Below are 21,890 nucleotides of genomic sequence, written 5' to 3'. Positions count from 1 at the left end.
ACCTTGTGCGCCTCGTGCTTGGTCAACATGTTTGAACATTGCGATGTCTGACTAGTTTTTTGCTAGCTCCTAATGCAGCTAGCCCTTCTAATGTGGCAAACGGTCTAATTTGGCGAATGTGTCCAATGTGACTAACGCTTCTAATGTGGCTAATGCTGATAACGTAGCTAACGCTTCTAACGTGCCTAACGCTTCTAATGTGGCTAACACTGCAAATGTGTTTAATGCTGCTAATCTACCCAACGCTTCTAACATGGCTAATGCTTCCAATGTGGGTAATGCTTTAAATGTGGCTACCGTTTCTAACATAGCTAACACTTCCAGTGTACCAAACGGTTGTAATGTGAATAACGCTTCTAATGCGGCTAATGTTTCTAACGTGGCTAACACTTTACTTGCGGCTAGCAGTTCTGATGTGGCTGATGCTTCTAATGTGACTGTCACTTTCGGCTTCTCCCATCAGGGGTCGCCACAGCGAAATAACCTTCCCACGAGGATGAGTCGCATGGTAAACTTGGCAATGTTTTTACGCCGGATGCCCTTCCTGACGCAACCCTCTCAATCCAACCGGGCTTGGGACCGGTACAGCACCAGAGAAGGGAATAGGGAGCAGCCCGGATTCGAACCCTGATTTCACGGACGGAAGGCGCCGCAAGCCAGCACGAGCTAAACCGGCCCCCAATCCTTCTAATGTGACTAATGCTTCTAACACTAACGTGTAGCGTGTTACAAACAAGTTACTGTGAACACAGTTAAAAAAGTCTGACTGACGGATTTATCTCTGATTTCTTTATCTTGCTTAATGCCTCTTATAGTTCGGTGTGCCTAATATATGACATAAAAATAAAAAATAGGCCATTTATTAACAGTGCGCTTCATGAACCAGAGCAGCCTTTTGTGCGGCAAATATGGTTTATGAAAAAAAAAATTAAGGTCAACATTACATTTCTGAATATTTCTTTATTGACATTGTTGTAAATCAGAAAGAGAAAAAAAACGATAGTATGTGTGAGGTAGGAAATTCTCTGGGCAGGCCACAAAACATGAACGTCTTTGTTTTTTTGGTCTGAGCTGGAATCTGGATCTAAACTGTACGGCTGGACAGCTCTGACATTGCTCGCCATTTTTGTTGCACCAGTAATGACAGGTTGGAGGTGTGTAAGCTAGTGGAAAGGCACGCAAACAGAGAGCTTCAAGCAATGGGAAGAGGGGTGGGGCTTATTAAGTGCCAACAGCCCTTAGGAAGCTTAGAGGTGAATTTTTTTGATGACCTCCTGCCGCTCTGCAGAAACTATGTCCAAGATATCGACACAGGTTTTTTAATTTTGGCTAAAAATGGTATCATTATAATTAAAAGACCACAGGAAACGACTTTACAATAGATCAAATGATGATCAGAGTGGGGCCATAACTAAAAGTCTGCGAGAATGTTGAAGGTATTATTCCTGAAGGCACTCAGACTCAGTTTTATGAGTAAGAGGAGGAGAAGTAATCCTGTTTTCCTCAGCTCGGCTTTTGAGAGTGATATCCACCCGGAAGAGGAACAAACTTTGTTTGTATGTGGGATCAACAGTTCCAAGGGGGCCAAACAGGCACTGGCAGCTAACTTTAGCATTTGCATACATGCAGAGGATGACATGGGGTTGCCCTTGACCAAAAACCTGCAGAGACATAAACACACAACACTATATAAAGTCCCAGACTGGGACTGACTGAGCTGCGGCGGGAGGCGCAGGCTATTCATATCCTCCAGAATGAGAGGTTACGGCCCCGTCTTTTTCCCTCTACCATCCACAGGAAGGATATCTGTGTGTGGGGTTTCACTGCGTTTGCGGCCAAAGGTCTCCGGCAGGTTGATTACCATAAACCTAACAGCGGTTTTATTCAGCAGAGCCGCTTTTGCTCACAATGCGCTTGGCGTGAGTCGTCTTCACAACACACAACCTCTGGCGTGTCACAGCTTATATGTGGGGAAACACTGGAGGAAAACCATTTGAAACCATTTATCCCACTAAATGATGCCATCATGAAAATGAGGGATGCTTTTCACTCCGCTGATTATCACCGAGGCGCATAAAAAAAGTGGCAGACGAGCGGTTCTTTACATTGCCTCCTCTTCCTGGCGTGTTTTAGCCATTTCAGGATGATAAATGACTTGTGGTGAATGGACAGTGGAGGTCTGCAGCAGTGCCTTTGAAGTATAGCTATATTTCACATTTTATAACAATAGATCACATGACCATCTGTAGGGATGCACTGGCCAACAGAGAATTAGTTTCCAGCTCTGCTTTGTCTCTCGGAGGCTTTTGGTTTTATGGCAGAAACAGTCGAATCTTATTCAGCCAGAGTGAAATCTAAAGGAGGTTATGGAGTTTAAGGTGACGGTTGATTAGCACACTGACAACATTAGTCACTATATGGGGAGATGGGGTATCTGTTGACTTGAAAGAGGCAAGACAAAAGAAAACTGTGAAGGTTTAAAAAAAAAAAAAAAAGCAGAAGGACAAAATCTTTCTAAAAAATATACTTTTTCCAATATAATTTCTTTCATAAGTAACAATAAGATGTTATGTTCTCATTGGTCACATTCAAAGTGTGTCATCAGTTTGTTTGTGAGTCCTCAGAATCACTGAAACAGACGTGTGTTGGCTGGATCTAAAGATAGTTAAGAAAAGCGGTGAACCAACTGTGTCAGCTTCTGATATCTGGAGTATCCTCAGAGTCCAGTTTATTTAAAAAAATATGTCCTGGTTTACAAAGTGAGGGAAGTAATAATTTGGACAAAATGCTTTTGGTGCAGACCACGCACGAGGTCCCTATGAAAAATAATCCCCTCTCTCTGATGGGAAGGAACCTACAGCAAAACCTGCCTCAGGAAGAACAAAGGGAAAATGAAAGAGACAAAAGACAAGCCTCATTTTGACTAATGAAGCCTCTTAAGATGCCTTCGTGTGACCTCCTAAAGCGGTAGTCACAACTGCCCTCACGTTTGAATGCGGGCCAACTGCAAGCAAAACAAGTTTAAACCTGTGTGGGGCAAAAAGATGGAATATCATAGACTGCCCGTAGAGCCCGTAGAGTGCACTGTTCATGCATGCTGCAAGCGACAGGTCATAGAGAACACTTAAACAACAAGCAAGGTTAAGCAAGGGTGAAGTAGGTGAGAAGCAGGCGTCAGACAAATCTTTCATATTTTTCAACGCCCTCAAAATCCACACTTTGTGAAGTTCACAAGTGATCAATGTGTTCTCAGAGTCCGGCCTGTGTGGTGGACATCCTGCAGGCATCGTACAGGCATTACGGATCACCTGCTCACCCCATGTGTCCAGCATTTGTGTAAGTAACCAGTACTGGCATCTTACTAATGACTAGAGTGTGGTGTAAGGGCACCAAACGACAGCATTAGCCGTACGACATAAGTGTGTGCAACTGACATTATCCTTACGAATACTTCAAGATATACACATGCAATGGTACGTTCCAGTTTCAGGATGTCCTTTAAGGTGGCTGTACGATCCTCGGGGGAACTTCAAGACACACCTGCGCTCACCTTAAGATGAAACCGCTCTGTTCCAAAACTCTCCATGGACCCGGACAACCTGCAGCAACCATACAGGGGTTGACCTGTGTAGGTGCGTATGACCAAGGTTTAAGATCACAATGATGATACATCATTACTACAGATCCTTAAAAATAACGTGAATCATATTCTCCAAATATTCTTGTTTTAAAGTCAAACCTCAAAGAGGAAGTGCAAGCGCTGGATCGTTGAATCCTCACAGGATCACTGGCTATCGGACATTTCGTCCATCCGTCCATTTTCGAAAGGACTCAATCCTTTTGGGGTCACAGGGTTGCTGGAGCGGATTCCAGCTACTTTCAGGCAAAAGCAGAGTATACGCTGAATGATTTGACAGTCCATCACAAGGCAACACCAGAGACAGACACATGCACACCTTCACCTAGGGACAATTTAGGCAAGTCATTGAGCCCTACCTAGAGTCTGGTGGAAGGTTGGTGCCAGTGTTTAGCAACAGAGCCACCATCAGTGTGTGAATGGGACTGTGATTGTAAAGCGCCATGGGCCTTCAAGGAATGTAGAAAAGTGATTTACAAGTATAGACCATTTATCGGTTTTACTGTGATGTGAGAGCGCTAACCACTACACCACTGTGCAGCCCTGGCATCACTCTTCTGATTCAACTTTATTATTTAGCCAATCTCTTAATCAACTCAATGGTTTAGTGGTAGAGTGTCGGCTCTGAGGCCGGTACATTATGTCAAATCTATAGTTGAGTCATACCAAAGACTCCAAAAACGAGACCTAATACCCTCAACATTAAGAGGTTGTTTCTGCGGTTCACTGCTCCCTCAGGGCATGGGTCAAATGCGGAAACAAACAATAAGTAGGACTTAAACTAGTTTAAAGAGCAAAGTTGCTCATCGTTTATCCAACATCAATGGTTGCTTAGAACACCGTTGACTAGCTGTAGGCAGCAGGAGTAAACTTTGAATGGAAAGTTGATCTGGAGAAGTTTCCCTCCCTTCAGCTGGGAGCTGATCATTTGGGTTGTGTGTCTTTGGCAGAGCAACCGCCTGTTGCAGGGAAACAGAGACCCGATGACATTTTTATAAATCAAGACCACTTTCATTTCTCCAAATCTGCCCTTCAAACAACCACAAGTGGTTGTTTTACCCTCCTGTTGATTACAAAGTTTTAAGAATGAAGGAGGGCGTCATTTCAAAGCTTTAATTAGAACCAGATTAGCCATGAATACAGTCTTTGTGCAGTGTTAAACTTAGAATCAGGAAACAGGTGAGGACTTTGCTTCTCAGATGCTTTAATGCCGTTCTGGACATTTTCATTTCATTTGGCGTTTTTTGGAAGAACAAATTCTTGCACTAGAACCTCACAGTGCTGAACTTCTCTGAACGTAACAAAGACGATCATGGTGCAGATTATGGTTGGTCCAGCCCCTCTGCTGTGCTCAGCCCGCTCTCTTCGCTCTGACAACCACAATCAGGGGCTGGATGCCTCAGTTGGCTGCCTCTCAAATGGATTAATCGGAGCACATATACATAATGCCCGCCTCCCCCTGTCTTGCTCATTGTGTTCTTCACACGGCGCAGAAACCACCTGGGCTTCCTTATTTATGGATACGCAACAATCCGCGAGGGGCGGGGCTCCTCGCAGCGGCTGATTAACAGCCTCCTGATGGTTCCAGCGTGTCGACCGAATCACTCGCAGCATCGACCTGACGGGCCGGACGCTTTCTGGAGCATCAGACACGCTAAACACGACGACCGGCCTCCACGGTCCCGCCGCATTCAGCTCTAATTGCATCCCCATTCTTCGCTGGTAACAAGCTAACAAACCTGTGCAGATGTGGAAAGCACATCAAAGCCAGGGAGGACTGGGAGGGGGAACTTGTTTGTATGAAAAAAAAATGTGTGGGGGAATATGAAAGGGGAAATTTATGTTGTGTGAGTCCAAGCCAGCTTTACCTCAGGGAGAAATGCTGGAAAAATGTGATATTTTACACCTGCATCTCAGGAGGTGCAGAATAGGAGCGGGGGAGGCAGTAATTAAAAGAGCATGTGTGTGTGTGTGTGTGTGTGTGTGTTTACTGTGTTTCTGGGGCTTGCCACTGGTTCTTCTCTTCCCAACATTTAATGTGCTACAATCTATTTGATGCAAGATTGTTAAAAACGCCAAACCTGGTTACAAGTACTAAAAAGTTTCACAAGTATGCTAATATTGCAGCCGGGATAAAAGCTGGCACGCTCAGCTGAATGAATAATGCTATCGGCTCGGATTTCTCATTAAGGCCTAAAACAGAAGAGGAAACATCCAAATTGGGATTTTTTTCTTTTTTTGCACTTCCTAAATAAATGCAGATAAACAGCATCTAAATTGAGTTAACTGAGATTACAGGGTTACACAGCTGCTGTGCATTCTGGGATGTCTTGTGAACCTAATTATTCTGAGTGTTAAGCCTTAATAAAGTAAAAGAGGAAAGGTTAGAAAACAGTCAGCGGGGTGACGGATGACATTAGAGATGGACGACACTGATCAACACAGAATAATGGGCAGTACTCACCGGGATGAATAACGGCGCACGTTATTCGCCAGCGTTTTTCAACAGCGTTTTTTGTGTTCAAGCCCAAGCGAATTTCGCTGACGATGAGCCGAGTGAACATGCAATTTCATTCCCTGACATTAGATGGCGCTTAATGTAAAACAGAAATACTCCTGTACACAAGGTGGCGCTGCGCAACTTTACGCTTCTTAAATTCGCTTTTCACTCAGAAGAAGAGAGCAAGTATTTACGCGATTGTCAGAATCATACAAAGAAAACATGAATATTTCAAGCACCAGTAGCTCCAGCGATGAAGAAATTATTGTTCTGTTGAATGATGAAAGACGCCGGAAAAGACGCCGATTTTGGGTAAATCCCATAGTTACGAGAAGAGAAGAACATGGGGAGTTTTATCGACTGGTACAAGAGCTGAAAATGTGTCAGTGAGTGCATCTTCTTCGTCTTATTTGTTTGCGGCAGTGTAGACGCTACTTGGTGTATATCTTCTTTGCCGTTACGTATGTGTGCTCAGCAAGACAGTTTTGTGTTTGAGCGCCCCCCAGTTGTGTTTTACTGTCACTTCAGAAGCTCCAGACACGTGTGCAAAAGCGCCATTCTCATTGGTCGTGTAGTTTTTGACGCGGCGCGTCAAACCAAAAAAACGAACCCGAGGCATTTCTATGCTTTTACGCATGGCGTTTTTCGCGTCGGTGTGCACAATCACATTGGTGCCCTTTGTTTAGTCACGAGGCGTTAAACATCGGCGAATATCGCGCGCGAAATTCGTCCTGGTGTGAACAGGCCTGAAGACGGTTTCCTGTTAATTCTGAGGCTCTTTTCCTGTTGACTTCTTTACAGCGGGGGAGGTAAATAATAAAAGATTGTTGTACAATAATTTCTTCTTTTTTACATTGTAGTAATGTCAATAATTTGATGTATAATAAACATTTCCAAAAATCGAATCAGAAACCTAAACATTAGTTTTTTAAATAAAACAGAACCCCACTTTCTTTTATTTTATAGAGATTCATGATAAAAGTAAAAGTCAAAATTACACCAATCTAATATATAATACATGAAGGCACTTCAATGTGGGGGTCTATCTTATTACAAGAAAAATAATAAGTATCCCATAATACTCAAATCACAAAGCTATCGATGTGGGATGATTTCTTTTTTCCCCTTTTTATCATCAGTTCATTGTTCAATCCATTTTCCCAACTATTCAAGATGGCATTAATAGCTGCATGTGCATAGACTAGGAAATTGTGCAAATTGGATTTGCGATAATAAATTCACCAAATGGAAATATGACAGTTTTGAAAAAACTCACATTTACATAAAAAGATTGTTTTTGTTTTTGGAGGAGGTGGTTTTTGAGGAAATTTACATGTTTTGCCAAACTTGCAATGGAAACAATATTTTCTAATAAAAATGAGTCATGTGACCAACAACCGGATGGCGATGCGCTTCTTTGTAGGAACCGGCGGCCTTGGGCGCTGCACAGCGGGCGCCACCAAGGGCCCACAGTGTCACACAGCTCATCATGTGTGTCATGTGGAATTGTTGGATCCACAGCTCATCTGGAAAAATCACCACCCACCATTTCCCAAAATGGCTTCATCCCTAGCCGCTGCTACGTGTGAGGCGCTCGCCACTCCATGGCCTGAAGAAGACGCAGACGACTCCTTTGATAGATGATGATGAGCGCTAGTGCTGTGGCAGAAATGTGAATGTATCTGCTGTCAAAGTATTTTTCAAATCCATCGCTGTGTTTTTGAATGACTTAGTTGATTTCTGTTTATTTGCATAATCATGATTTAATGGAAACAGTGTAATTGCGAAATTGTGTTTTTTTAAGTATTTGTAGAATTTTGATAACGTTTCGCGCATATGTGTCATGGAAACGCAGCTATTGACTGCATATGATAACTGGACTGAATGATCCCTCCTCCCGGCGTCCCTAACAGGAAGTTCCCGCTGGCTTCAAAAAGCCAAAATCCCATAGACTTCTGTAGAGAAATAAACAGCTGTTACTCAGTCATTCTATTATTTACATTACCCATTCTTGATCTGATATCTTTTTTGTTCATCTTAATGTATTTCATTAAGATTCATTTATTGCAAAGTTCTCCAAAGTTTGTCTGACCAATCAGATGCCTCACCGTAGGTGGTGTCAGATCCAACGCTCAAAACATTTGATTGACAGATTTCGTGTAGCCAACTTTCAAGTGGCAGCGGTGTTGCCTTCTGACAAGCTTCCTCCTGATTGGAGAGAGTGGTTGCCAAAGAAACAACAGCTCAGACCGACTTGGACCAATCACTGCCTACTGACATTGTCTGGCTCCAACATGGAGCGAATACTGGGAAAAAATGGCAACTGTATTGACTTTATTTGGTTGGCCCCAGGAGTAAAGCATTTTCTATGGGGGACATGACACTCACTCAGTCCTCATAAAGAGTCAATGGATGACATTTCATTCATCAGTACAGATAAATGACCACATTACAGTAATATGTGGAGCAGAAACTATCTTCAGAGGTTTTTAGTTTTTTGTTGAATATTTCTAATCTTGCATTATCCTGTAGCCACAGAAAACACTGGTGCTCTCAGGTTGTTTCTTTGTTTTAAAAATATTGCCAATAAATCTGAAATCTTCATCCTTTTTATTTAAATCGTGTCATATTAGTACAGAACGTGCATTTTTAAGATGAACAGCAGACTTGAGTTTGTGGGTTGTGGCCATGGAAAATTTGCCAGATCTTCCTCGTCAATGCCAGGCAATTATTTTGCTGCTCGCTCCCATTTGGTGATGATTAGTGCACTGAATGTCTGAAATTGGAAAAAACTTAATATAAGGATAACTTCAAATTGTATGTATATAGCAGAAGCCTCTGCAGTGAATGCAAAGACAAAACAGCTGCATCAGCTTGGCACCTCCACCTCATGCTGGTCGCCAGTTTGGGTGGAGATGGCCTCCCAATGTTTAACTATCATTGAATGCAAGCCAGCTAATGTAGTGGCGTTGGTCCTTTCATGTCCAAACAGGTCCCACCAGTGTCTGATAGTCAAGCTGAGACCATTCCAGCACCGGACTCAAGGTTGTCTCTGATAAACCTCGATTATTATCATTTTGAAGTTGAGTACCCTGGAGTTAAATCATTGTCCAGGTGAAAAGTCAATTCTGATTGGCTGCAGGGAGTCATATGAAAGTCATAATGCACACCTATAAAATAAGTTTTAGCTGACATAGCCTTAATGTTCTATATTATTGCACTGGCCCAAATGCCAGTTAGTAACAAGGTCAACAGAAACTGGGAACCGAGGTGGAAAATGTTATTTCACAGTTTATTCCAACAACAAGGCAGTAGAAAAGATGTCTGTCCTTCAAATGGCTCTATGATGGACATGACAATAGGTCTGTCATGTTTTACCATCAACGGCAAAGTTGTCTGAATAGTTTGTTGTCTGTATTTCTGTGGTTGGACGGCTCAGTTGGCTGGGTGTAGGACTGGCACACAGGGAAGGGTTAGATTCCTAATGGTGGCGCAATGAGCTTCATTCAGTGTGGGTCCTTGGGCAAGACCCTTCGCGCTACTGCCTTATGTAGCCACAAGGAGGCCAAAGTCTGGGTCTCCCTGTGCCGGTCTAATACAGAGCTGTGTCAGGAAGGACATTCAAATCTCCTGCACCTGTGTGAATTAGTGGAGGCAGATTCACTGTGGCGACCCCAATGGGTTAAGCTGAAAGGTCAACAACAACCGTTGTCTGTCTTTCTGTCTTGTTTACTGTATGCTGAAAGTTAAATACATGTTTAAAAATAATGTTATAATTAAATATAGAAAGAAATGGTTTGTTGGATGATACACATTTAATGGTGGATATTTCTACAATAAAAGCAATCTGAATGCGGACTTTGTTTCTTTGAAACAAACTTCATCATTTGGACCAAAACCAGCGGTAAGACGGGATCTTTTCCTCTGAAATCATGCTTTGGATGACTTTACACGAGGTTTAGCTTATATCCCACTTTCCTTCGCTGCAGCAGAGCGTGGTTGGTGTAGGCTCGGTAGCTATCACTATGACAACATATGACAGACACCAACACGTCACACCAATAGTTTGTGAAAAATTATTTAAACCTAAAATAACAAGATTAAAGTACTAATTGAATATATTTATCCTTTTTTTGTAAGTGATCACAGTATAAGCGGGATGACGCCTGAAGAAGTGTCCATTTTCAGAAGTCATTGGCAAAACATTTTTAGAAAGAGTTAAAGTCCAGATGCCACGACTTAACTTCAGAGCATCACCTGGATAAATGTGAACCTTCACCGACTTGGTACCGCTGGATGGAGAATCTCATCTCGACATCTTTCTGCACTGAGGCTGGCCTGCAACGATGACATAATGCTTAGAAATCGGGGTGGGGGTGGGGGGGCTATCCCACAGCATCATACTCCCTCCATATATTGACCTCAGAATGTTCTTGCCATTAGCAGATTCTGGGGCAGCATCAGTCATTGGCCGATTGAATTCTGTGGCGGGCGCTGCAAGACTCAATCAGCTTTTTAAAAATATTTTTGCAGTCAATCAAATGTGATTAAATGCGATCATAATATGATAATCTCTACAAACTGGATTATTTACAAAATGGATTTTATGTCAGTAATAATACGTCAATGAATTGCCTGCTTGGTGAAGAGAAAGTACCATAAAAAATATTTTAGGTTCACCTCCCACAAAGACTCTCTTCCTGTTAAAAAAGCTCATTTTTACTGCTCGTAGGCCCCTCCCACAAAATACTGTGAACACAAAAACGCTACACAAGCTGCCATGAACACGTACCGCTGCCATGAACATGACTACAAATGCCTACATACACAAACACACGCTAGACCAAACACCTGCATACATGTGCTTGAACGTCGAACCCATAACAGGAGACCTGGTCGACATGACGGAAAGAAGAAAGGTGGATCGTCCCTGTGTTCAAGAGACCAAAAGAAAAGAAAGAGTCAAGCTTATAGATGGGATAGATTATGCTGTGGATGGAAAGAATAAAGAAGGAGGAGATCATAAAGCTTCAAAGGTTGGAGAGGAGAAGGAGAAATTCTGAGATCTCATGAAGAGGTTTGGTGTTTAGTGGTGTCATGAGATTTTTCCAGAAAAGAGGGGAGCAAAGGAAGACATCTTGTTCAGATGTTGTAACCTGAAAGAGATCAGCAACTGTAAATTTGTGGCTGAGGAGAGTGCAACCAGTCATCAGAGGATGGTGGTGTGAGGATGACTCTGGTGGTGAGGAAGAGGAACATATAAAAATGTCGGTATTTCGCGATGAGTCTGGATCAGACCGTACCCGTTGCATCGACAGGTTCCAACACAGCTTCGTTTGCATAAACTTCAACACCTGGTCGCTGTCAAAAGCAACAACACACGAAACACCTGGGGAAGTTCCAGACCTCAGGGGTCAGAGTCTCTACACGCTTATGGAGATTCTTTCCCGACAATGTCGATCACCTGGATCAGGTGTACCCAGCCAATCAGAAGAGGGATTGCTGCTGAAAGCAAGCAGGACAGTGGTCCTCTGAACACACACAGACACAACAATAAAGCATCAACAATAAAGGCTCGGCATTTTACCCAAGGACACCCTCACAGGTGAATTGCCAGGAATTGAACCACCAACTCCCTGGCTTAGAGGTAAATGCTTCTAAACCACAAAAAGCTTCACTCACTTAATGGAAATGTCACATAGATAAGACCATCCATGCTGGAGCATGAGGCTTCGGTTCTTGCAAAAAAACCTATCAATTAAATCAGGAAATAGAATCTGAAAACCAACTTAGGTGTTGTTCTGCAGACAACTTTAGACTTCAGGGTTTCTTTTATTGTTTGAGGTGAAAACATTTTGACCTTTGATTGTGTCAAAGTGAACATTTTCTCAGAGGAAACCTTTCTGTTGGGCTTTGATCCAAATGATCTGCGCTAAGCAGCAGCTGCTCAGAGATTGGATTGCGTCTTCAAACCTTCTCCATCCACTGTCAACAAATAAACAACCATTTCAGCTGTGAAATTTTGGAGAGGATGCTCCCCCAAAAACTTACTAAATAGCCCAACTGTACAGGTTGAAGTGGAGGAGCCCGAGTTTGGAGCAGATTAAGAGTCTGAAGCTAAATGAAAAATGCTTCCTAAGGCCAACCAATCTTTGTTTTTCTATCTGTACAGTAAACCGGTGGAGGTTGCAGCCGTACAGCAATGGTCCCATTATGACCTGTCACTGTTTTATCTCACCTCGACACCGAGGCCCCTCAAGGCCAACCCCTAAAGCAGCCCCTTCAACACATTCTGAGGAAATGACAGTGTTGAAGAGACAAGCTTTCCTCATCGCAAGACCTGACAACTAAAATGATGTCACAACTTAAAAGTCCCATCCATCTGTTAATCCGTCCGTCCATCCATTCGTCCATCCATCAATGTGTCTGTTCGTCCTTCCATCTGTCCATCCGTCTATCCATCTGTCCGTCCATTCATCCATCCACTCATCCATCCGTTTATCCGTCCGTCCATCCATCCATCCATCCATCTGTCCATCCGTCTGTTTGTCCATCCATCCATCTGTCCGTCCGTCTGTTTGTCCGTCCATCCATCCATCCGTCCATCCATCCATTCATTCATCCATCCATCCGACCGTCTGTCCGTCCATTCATCCATCCACTCATCCATCCATTTATCCGTCCTTCCATCCATCCGTCTGTCTGTCCATCCATCCGTCTCTCCTTCCATCCATCCATCCATCCATCCATCCATCCATCCATCCATCCGTCCGTCTCTCCATCCATCCATTCATTCATCCATCCATCCGTCTGTCCGTCCATTCATCCATCCACTCATCCATCCATTTATCCGTCCGTCCATCCATCCGTCTGTCTGTCCATCCATTCATCCATCCATCTATCCATCCGTCTGTCCTTCCATGCATCCGTCCATCCATCCATCCATCCATCCATCCATCCATCCATCCATCCATCCGTCCGTCTCTCCATCCATTCATCCATCCGTTTATCCGTCCGTCCGTCCGTCCATCCATCCATCCATCCATCCATCCATCCATCCATCCATCCATCTATCCATCCGCCTGTCCTTCCATGCATCCGTCCATCCATCCATCCATCCGTCCATCTCTCCATCCATTCATCCATCCGTTTATCCGTCCGTCCGTCCGTCCATCCATCCATCCATTTTCTGAATCTGCTGAATCCATTTTGGGGTCATGGGGTTGCTGGAGCCAATCCCAGCTACTGTTGGGCAAATTTTTTGCCATTCTGTTGCAGGGCTACACAATCAAACACATATTCACACATAAGGACAATTCAGAGAAGTCAGCAGACATATCTCACATTATGTGGACGAAGGGAGGAAAACCGTCTCGGTTGGAGGTCTTATTTAAACCGGACAGACAAATCTACAAAGTAGAAATGCTTATCACCACTACAGATGTTACTTTTCAGCCTCTCCCGATGCTCACCTTGTTCACCGTGTTGGGAGTCTGACAGGAAAGTCTCATCACCTGCAGCCTTAAAAGTTTTGTTGAGAACTAACTGAACTGATAGAGTTCCTAAAATATGCCTCAGTCAGACCCTTCTGACGTTTAGTTAAGGATGTAGAGGAAAAAGACAAATGGAAACATTGATCTAGTATTGAGAGTCACAGCATTATTGGTTGAAAGCCACAGATATAAGATCATGTTGGTAAAACAGATTAAAAACATCAGGAAATCAAATCATTGGTTTGTGTCAAACTTTGTCAGTTTCTCTTCCGGTAGTGTATCTACTCTCTTTTGTCTTTTTATGAACATGTAATGCAAACACAAAGACGTCCAATCACAGCCTTGATTCCCCCAATAGGGTCAATGATTGGCTGAAGGTGAACCACAGTGAGGGATGTTTTCTCAAAACATATAATAACCCTTTAAGTTCACAGCACTTCAAATGAAACCTGAATAAATTCAAACACTTTATTTAACCTGAAAGGAAAAAAATGTCTAAAAGGCCCAAAATCTCAGCTTTAAATGCTTGAATCTGTGAAGTCAGACATTTGGTTTGTGCTGCTTAAAACAAAAAGTGCTAGAAGGAAAAGAACAAACATTTCTCTGTTAAAATACATTTTTAAACATCAAGTGAATAATGTTGATCTAGATTGTATCCATCTAGGTTAAAAAAATGGACTGTCTCGTATCACAAAGTATGTTGAATCTCTTATGTGTTGATTTCTGGACCACATATGGAGATGGATATCGACTGATGTGAGGGAGAAAGAAGCACAACCCTAGTTTTAGTGCATCATTATTTATCTATATAGAAGACGAACTTCCTATTCATTTAACCCTATAACACCAGGGTTTTAGCTCCAGTGTTTAGATTCTTTCAACTACCGTTACTCTTCATCCGTGTACGCCATTATCACGTAAACAGCATGTCAAAGAGGGTGTTACATAGGTGTCGGCAGCGACATCGCTAGTATTAATAGGTTTAATTTCGCTCTCTTTCTTTCTCACTTTTGTCACTCCAAAGAAGTTCTAACAAGGTTTTTTTGTTCCTTTGGCTCATTGACTGAAAACCAAAAAGCCTTTTTTCCCTTAACAAATATTGATCAACTCTTTGTTTCTCTTTTCTTTTTCTTAGAAATAGCTTTGCATTCTTTCACCTGACAACAGGTTGCAGTTTGACCTAACACCTTTCGTTTTGAGCTCCACCTCCTTTACCTGCAGCCACATCTACCATCAGCAGTAAATTCTTCAATCAAAATGGAGCAGAAATGTGTTTTTGCATAAATATGTGCATGTCTGTTAGTCTGTAAATGTTTGTATGGAGGTTGAGACTTATGTGTATTCATGCAGATGTGTGAGTTTATGCACAAAAATCCGCCCAAGAGGTAATATTTTAAAGTTGTAATGACATTAATAACAGTAACAACAACTTAATTTCTCATTCTGCTGTTTCCGTTTTCAATCCTTGATCATTTCTTCGTCTTTTAATGACTTTTAGTTACTCCCTCCATCCCCAATTTCTCTCTCCCTCTGAACCAAAGTTTTAAAAACCATTCTAAAATACCCAGTAAAATGTTTTTTTTTTTTAATAAATAATAGTTTTATTCAAACGTAGACCTCATTTGTCCAAAGCTCACCAAACCCTGGTTCTAACACTAAACTCAAGAGCCTCTAAGCTGCTGGAGAAGACAAGTTAGTGAGAAACTGCGAACAAACATAGAGAAAAACGTAAAAGTATCAATGTTTCTGGGTCAACTCGTCAGTCTCATGTAGAAAAAACAATGGACTTGCTTGAAAACCAAAGATTCTAAATCTGAGGGCGATTTGACTATATTTTGAGTAAACAGTTTATAATCCTTATAAATGATCTCAAACTCATGTTTGGTTCCTATTAGGACACAAAACAAGTAAATATTTAGAGGAACAGTGTTTTTGGAATCCTTTTTTTGGCTTATGATAAAATCATCAACAGAAGAATTTGAAGAAATCTCTGTGTGCGGGAGATCAATCTAAAAATCCATATTGGACAGACAGCACTGACTAAAACAGACATCATGTTGCTGTGGATTATACTGAACAGACTCCTGAACATTTCCACAGCATAAAGGAAAAACATCCGAAAATGCAGCTTAATACACCTACATGCAGCAAAGAGGACCAAGATCCAGAGATGATGTCTCCTCCTTCAGCCAAGTCTCATTTCAAAAGGACTGAGGTAAAAAAAGAGGAACCGTCGTGTGGTCAGATGAAATGAATTTGGGATTCTGTTAGGAAACCTCCGGACCAAAGACGACGCGCACATTGAGTTTGTAATGAGCTCTCAGTTCAAAGGCCCTGGTTTCTTGGTGGGCCATGAAAAGGCTGTGCCAGCTGCCCTCTCAATATTCCCTCCTGCAAATGAAATGGGCAGCTGGCACATCTGGAGAGGGAACCATCAACGCTGCGAGGAGGAGAAATTCAAGCCTCCATCAGGGAAGACCAGCGAAGAGCCGAACCACACAGCAGCAGTCCAGACCTCTCTCGCTAATGAAGACACTTGATGCATTTATACATACATATACATAAATATGAGAAGTTTTACAGGATCTTTATCATGCAAAATCAACGCCCTGAGCTTTTAAATGTACGATATTATAATGTCAATTACAAGACAAAAATCAACCTCAAAGTGGTATTTTTATCCGTTCGCACATTTCTGAGTATCCCTCTAAAAACCTGCGCTCTGAGCACCAGCCCCTTCCAATCCACAAAAATGAACACCCCATTCCAGCAAGAGTTTGAGCTGCCAGCCCCGCCCCCAAGCTAACAGACACACCCACTTCCACAGTGCAGCTAGCGGTGATCGGCTGAATGCTTTCATTTTTACATGCACAATCTGCACACCCATCTTTGCAAAAGTTCGGATGTCGTTTGTTTTCATGGGAGAGACGCAGACGAGGCCTCTCAGACGAGACTCTAGGATGATGTCATTATATGGGCGGCACCCACATGGAGCAAAGGCGGAGCCTCAGAGATAGAGTCGTCTTCCTTGACTGGAGAGTGAAAATAACTCATATTTCATTAAAAACATAGTCCTTTAGTGTGCCACAGGTCATATATTATCACATATATGGTTTACTCTGAAAGGCTTAGAAGTAACATAGTACAGGCACTTTAAAACTGTTGAGCAGCTCGATTGCTAAACAATCACATTGTTATTTGTTCAACGCCAGCTGCTAATAGGTTCAGCTGAGAAAAGAGTAGAATTTGTCAAAACTTTTTGGAACATTAACAAAAAACAAGCTTTTATTTTTTATAAAAAAGGGCAACATTTGGGGATTTGAGTTTCATGTTCCGTTATAAGCAAAATTGTTAAATTTTTTTCTAGGTACAGACAAACATTTAGAGAATCAGCATGAGCTTGGAAATAACTAAAAACACAACAGTCAGTGAACTGGGCTTTTTTTCACTAAATTTGGCCTGACACTCCCTACCAGCAGCAGCAGCAGCAGCAGCAGCAGCAGCAGCAGCAGCAGCAGCAGCAGCAGCAGCAGCAGCAGCAGCAGCAGCAGCAGCAGCAGCAGCAGCAGCAGCAGCAGGTCTGAGACGCCTCACCCTGAGCTCAGCTAAATCGGGGAGACTGCGGTGGATTTTTGTGTGTATGTGTGTGTGTGTATTCTGCATCAAAACTCTAAATCTTTTTTTGAAAATCACAAGTACTAATCTCAGCGTCTGAGTTCCAATTTGGCCTCGGTGTGGTCCAGATCTGCCACCAAACGACAGCATTTGGTGCATATTAGAGTAAGTCCGCAAACTGTGCACAAGCTCTACACCAAATCACAGCAGAGCGTCCTGCATGTCTCCGACTTCTGTGTCCACAATTTGCTTGGCTCCAAATGCAAATACAGCTTAATCGTCAAGTGTGAGTGTGTGTGTGTGTGTGTTTTCCCTCCAAACTTTTGACATCCACTCAAAGACACCGAATCAATCGGATGACATATCCTCCGAAGCCTCGACTTAAATTAGAGCTTTACAAGCTGATCAGGCTGAAAAGCCAGCCTGAGCTCAGCCTCTTAATATTCATGCAGCCTGACCGTATATCAGAGCTTTCATCCTCAAACCACAGTTACACACCACGCCAGCCATTACAGCCTGCTTGAAGTCATATTTATTTTTCCAGGGACATAGCGAAGCCAGAACAAGCATAATGACTTGATGTTCAGTTTACACAACAAGCTGCACCGGCCTGGAGGAAGCTCTCACAAGAGCGTAAAGCTGCCTGTCTGTTCATCATGTGGCGGTTTGTGCACACAAACACAACCCGATTCATCCACTAAACGCTGAGCTACATTTCAACCTTTTTTTTTCTCCCTGCTTGATGAATAAAAATTTGATATAGCTGTGCAACACTGTCAGGAACCGATCAGTTCACACTGCAAACTTTGCATGTAGTCCTCAGCCTCAATAATAGAAGCCACTAACCTGCAAATCAACAGTTCATCTCCACAAACACATGTTGTTTGGGGTATTTATTTGAGCAGATCATCATCATCCTTAGGCAAAGATGGCAGATTCCTGACGCTGACTGACAGATGCCTCCAGTGCATTCTGACTAGACTATCATGCAGCTGAAAATGCTTGGCAGGAATTCAGGAAGTCTTAAAAACAAGAAAAGGATGAGTTGCCGCAGCAAGCAGGAAAACAAGTCAAGATAATCCCGCGTGAGGCCTGTCCTGAATTCCGTATCATTTTTTACTGATGAGCTTTTTGGGTAGCTGCCATGTCAGCCGAGGATTCGCGTAAACAAATAATTATTCCTACTAATAATCTTCCACATTCATGTGCAAATAAGATCCCTTTCTGGTATCTAAGCAGCTCCAAGGTTGTATGTGGGAGGTTCCCCTAACTACTGCCTTCTTTGAGTCATTTTGTGCCAAAAACAGAATCAGGGGTCAAGGATGAGGTTAAAAAAAAAGATATATTTGAGTAAAAGTGCAAACACGTGCACTACTTTTCTCGAAACTTTTGTTTTCAGGACCTAACAAGACAAGAAATAGAATACTGTCAAGGAAAATACTGGGATAGTAGTCAGTGTTGGACATTTTATTTTGAAAGAACACTGCCGGTTAAAAAGATGCATGAATGTTTGAGCAGGAAATGATTCAAATGGCATCGTTTCCAGAGAAAGTGGGATGAAACTTTACCTTTTGAAGGCCAAGTTTGCTACTGAGCGGCACAAATGAATCCATTAATTAATCTAGAAATTAGTCCGAACTCCTGTGCGTAATTACGCACAAGGCGCACAATCAAATCTTGGCGCAAATATGATCAATTCTTGGACAGCCAAAAATACAGAACTTGTGGATATTTTGTGTGTGTGTGTCCTGTATGAGGAGCCAATATGTCACGATTTTGCTTTTGGGAGCACGTGCGGACACATCTTTATCAGCCACTAATTGAAAACGAATTGAAAATATTATCTTAAAGACACATACTTATGAGGGCTTTGGTTATTGTGAGAATTAAAGCCCAGAACGCATCGAGATGGGGGGTGGGGTGGAGAAAACAAAACACTGAGTGGGAAAAAAAGTTTTGACTTAATGTAAACAAACCAGTTTTTTCTAAAAATCCTAAAATTTGACAAAGACAAGTGCAGGTTGGAGAGTTGAAGACAGACACGTTAAAAAACATAAACAGAATGTGAATGTCATAATGTAAACAGCAAATTTTATTTCTAACAATGAACCGTTTTGTTTATATTAGCTGCTAAAACCAGGCAAAAATAAAAGATCTGCGCATAAGTGAGCAATTTGGTTTGCATAGCACGTACCATTGTGGGGTGAGGATCTGTGCCAACACTCTCAGAGACCCATTTTCCACTCAAAAGTTCGGCTTCCAAAAAAAAAAAAAGTGTGTGTGGGAGAGAGAAACGTGCTCGGTTTCCTGTTCAGCCGGGCCTCACCGGGAGCAAAGCAGCCCTATATCACGGCCTGCGGCGCGGGAAAACATGCTTTTGCTGGAATTTGTGATCGGTTTTCCTCGACCAAGAAGAGCCAGAGTAATCCAAGTTCGCCTCCTGAGTTCTTGTCTCTCCGCGTTTCTGGTTCGGATCCTTCCAGAACGGCGCGTGGCCTGGCACCGAGCTCGGCTCTAAGCGCAGCGATCTGTCCCGGTACCGTAGCGTCCGACCCCCGCCGCGGTCTGAGCCCGACTGCCTGACAATTGTGGCCGTGCGCCGACAGTAAGTTGCCCGCACCGTCTGCTGCTGCTTACGCGCTCCACCAAATCAGCTGTTGCTCCTGCCGAGGAGGGGAGGAGGGGGCCGCCGCCGCCGCCACGCGCCTTGCCTTCATGCGTGCGTGAAAACGTGGCAGTGCTCCTCGGCTCTCCTCCACCTGTTCGCCAGAGTTCCCAAACAAAGTCAGCGCGCAGCGGTTGGCGAAGCCGCGGCGAGACTGCCGGTTTTTGTCCCCCCTCCGAGAAGCAAAAAAGAGCGTGAGAGGCACCGAGCAGCTGAAACGAACAGCGCGTAAAAGTAGGAAGACAGAACAGAGAAGAACCTCCGCGTGGCTGCAGGCGCGCCGGTGTCCTGCGGCCGCGGATGGAGGAGCGCAGAGCAGAGGAGTTGAATTATTAATAACCGGAGCGTTTCCCGGTCTGCCGCTCAGCGAGCAGCCAGGGCGGCAGCTGGGGGTTTAGAGGAATTAAATACGGGCTCAGGGCAAAGCATGGACGCGGGGGATTACAGACTCGCACCGCCGGCCGTGCTGGGGCAGCGATGGGGGGAGGAGGGAGGCGGGGAGGGCGAGGAGGATGCAGGTTGCTTTTTGACAGTGTGACAGACCTGGATCTGGATCACACACACACACACACGCACACACACACGCACACACACACACACACACACACACACACACATATATGTGCTCCACAGTTACTGAGGAATCGGTTCACGCGTTTGCGTGAAGATTCCTGCGCGTTCTGCCCTCCCCTCACTTAACTGCCCCACAAGTCGCGCTGCACCTGTTTTTTGGTTTTTTTTTGCCACAATTCCAGATCCAGTTATGACGGGCCGCACCGGCTTGTTCCGTTCAGACCCCCGCGCCAGGGTTTATTTTTCCTCGAGGGAACTAATCAGCGTGGGCAGAGAAAGTTGAAGGGCGCAGGTGCCGAAGTCTAGGCTGGAGCGCGTGCACCTCTGCCAAAACACACATTAAGTCATTTGCAAGAGGCATAAAAAAGTCAGAGGGAGAGGCTGCGCCCTGATTCAGAGAGAAAGACCCCAAACGGATTTGAGCTGGAAAAGAAAAGTGATTTTAAAAAGAAATCTGCAGACAGTTTGGTTTTTTTTCTTCCTTTTTTTCACTGACATGTGAAAGAAAAGAGTTTGTGCCCCTGAGGAAGCAGCTTGATGCTCAGTCAGCTTTATTAATTCTCTAAAACATTCATAATTTTGTATTCTAACAGCTGACATTTCTAACTTCAGTAAAAGAAATGCTTCATTGTAGTTATTAATGTAATATTTCCCTTCTTTTCAGAACTTACTGACACAGACAAGGAGAAACCATGACCATCTAAAAAATGTTCTGAAAATTGTTTTACAGCTAATTTCAAAATTGTGTCTTAAATTATTTGACAAGAATAATTTATTGAGTGAAATAGATTTGACTTTTTCCACAATGCAAGCTTAAAAACAGGCCAACTTTTTATGTTTGGGCCTGAAAATGTTGTGTAAAACTTTAAGAGTAAATAAAACAAAACATTTTATTCATCTGTGAAAGTCAAATCTATATTTAGATTTTTTTAAATTATAGTGTATATAATATTTTTAGCCCCATTAAAAAGAAGATACCCTAAAACGTACTTGGCTTTATTGCTATATCTTTCCAAATAAAATTGTCGAGTTGAATCATTTGGATTATTTTGTTTTGGTAGCTCATAATTTCAACTGTGAATGCGGACGTGCACGTGCATGCGGCCTTTTCCGGCGCGCGGCCTGCGGGAAAGTCAGTTGAGGCCTTTGCGGGACAAATGGGAGCCCGCGTGACTCTGAACGCCCCGCATGGCAAGTCTATGTCTAAAATAGGAATTTACAAATATGTCAGGTTTTTTTTTTGCGGCGCGTGGTCAGCTGCACGTGCCTGATATCCGACACAACCGCAGCTGCTTCACCTGGATATCAAAAAATAAATAAATAAAAGAAGAATATATAGTATTTTTAATGATAATTTTTTACGTTCAACTTATTTAAACTTACTAGCATAATTTTGCTGTTTTGCAA

The 21,890-nt window shown here is 43.0% G+C and overlaps 1 protein-coding gene across 4 annotated transcripts in view; it reads right to left on the bottom strand.

Moving 5' to 3' along the window:
- LOC101164563 (nuclear factor 1 X-type) overlaps positions 1-21,282 on the bottom strand; it is a 175,237-nt gene extending 153,955 nt beyond the window's left edge. The window contains exon 1 of one of the 4 annotated variants that reach the window (XM_020705512.2): positions 19,440-21,282. In XM_020705512.2, the coding sequence (XP_020561171.1) occupies positions 19,440-19,442 (3 nt within the window). In that variant the 5' untranslated portion in view covers positions 19,443-21,282. The remainder of the gene's footprint in view (positions 1-19,439) is intronic. The other 3 variants (XM_020705515.2, XM_020705518.2, XM_011478613.3) reach the window with 3 other exon arrangements.
- Positions 21,283-21,890: the final 608 nt, after the last annotated feature.

Source organism: Oryzias latipes, chromosome 8 (assembly GCF_002234675.1).
Source record: "Oryzias latipes chromosome 8, ASM223467v1".
NCBI classification, from domain to species: Eukaryota; Metazoa; Chordata; class Actinopteri; order Beloniformes; family Adrianichthyidae; genus Oryzias; species Oryzias latipes.
This window is presented reverse-complemented; position numbering and strand designations above follow the sequence as displayed.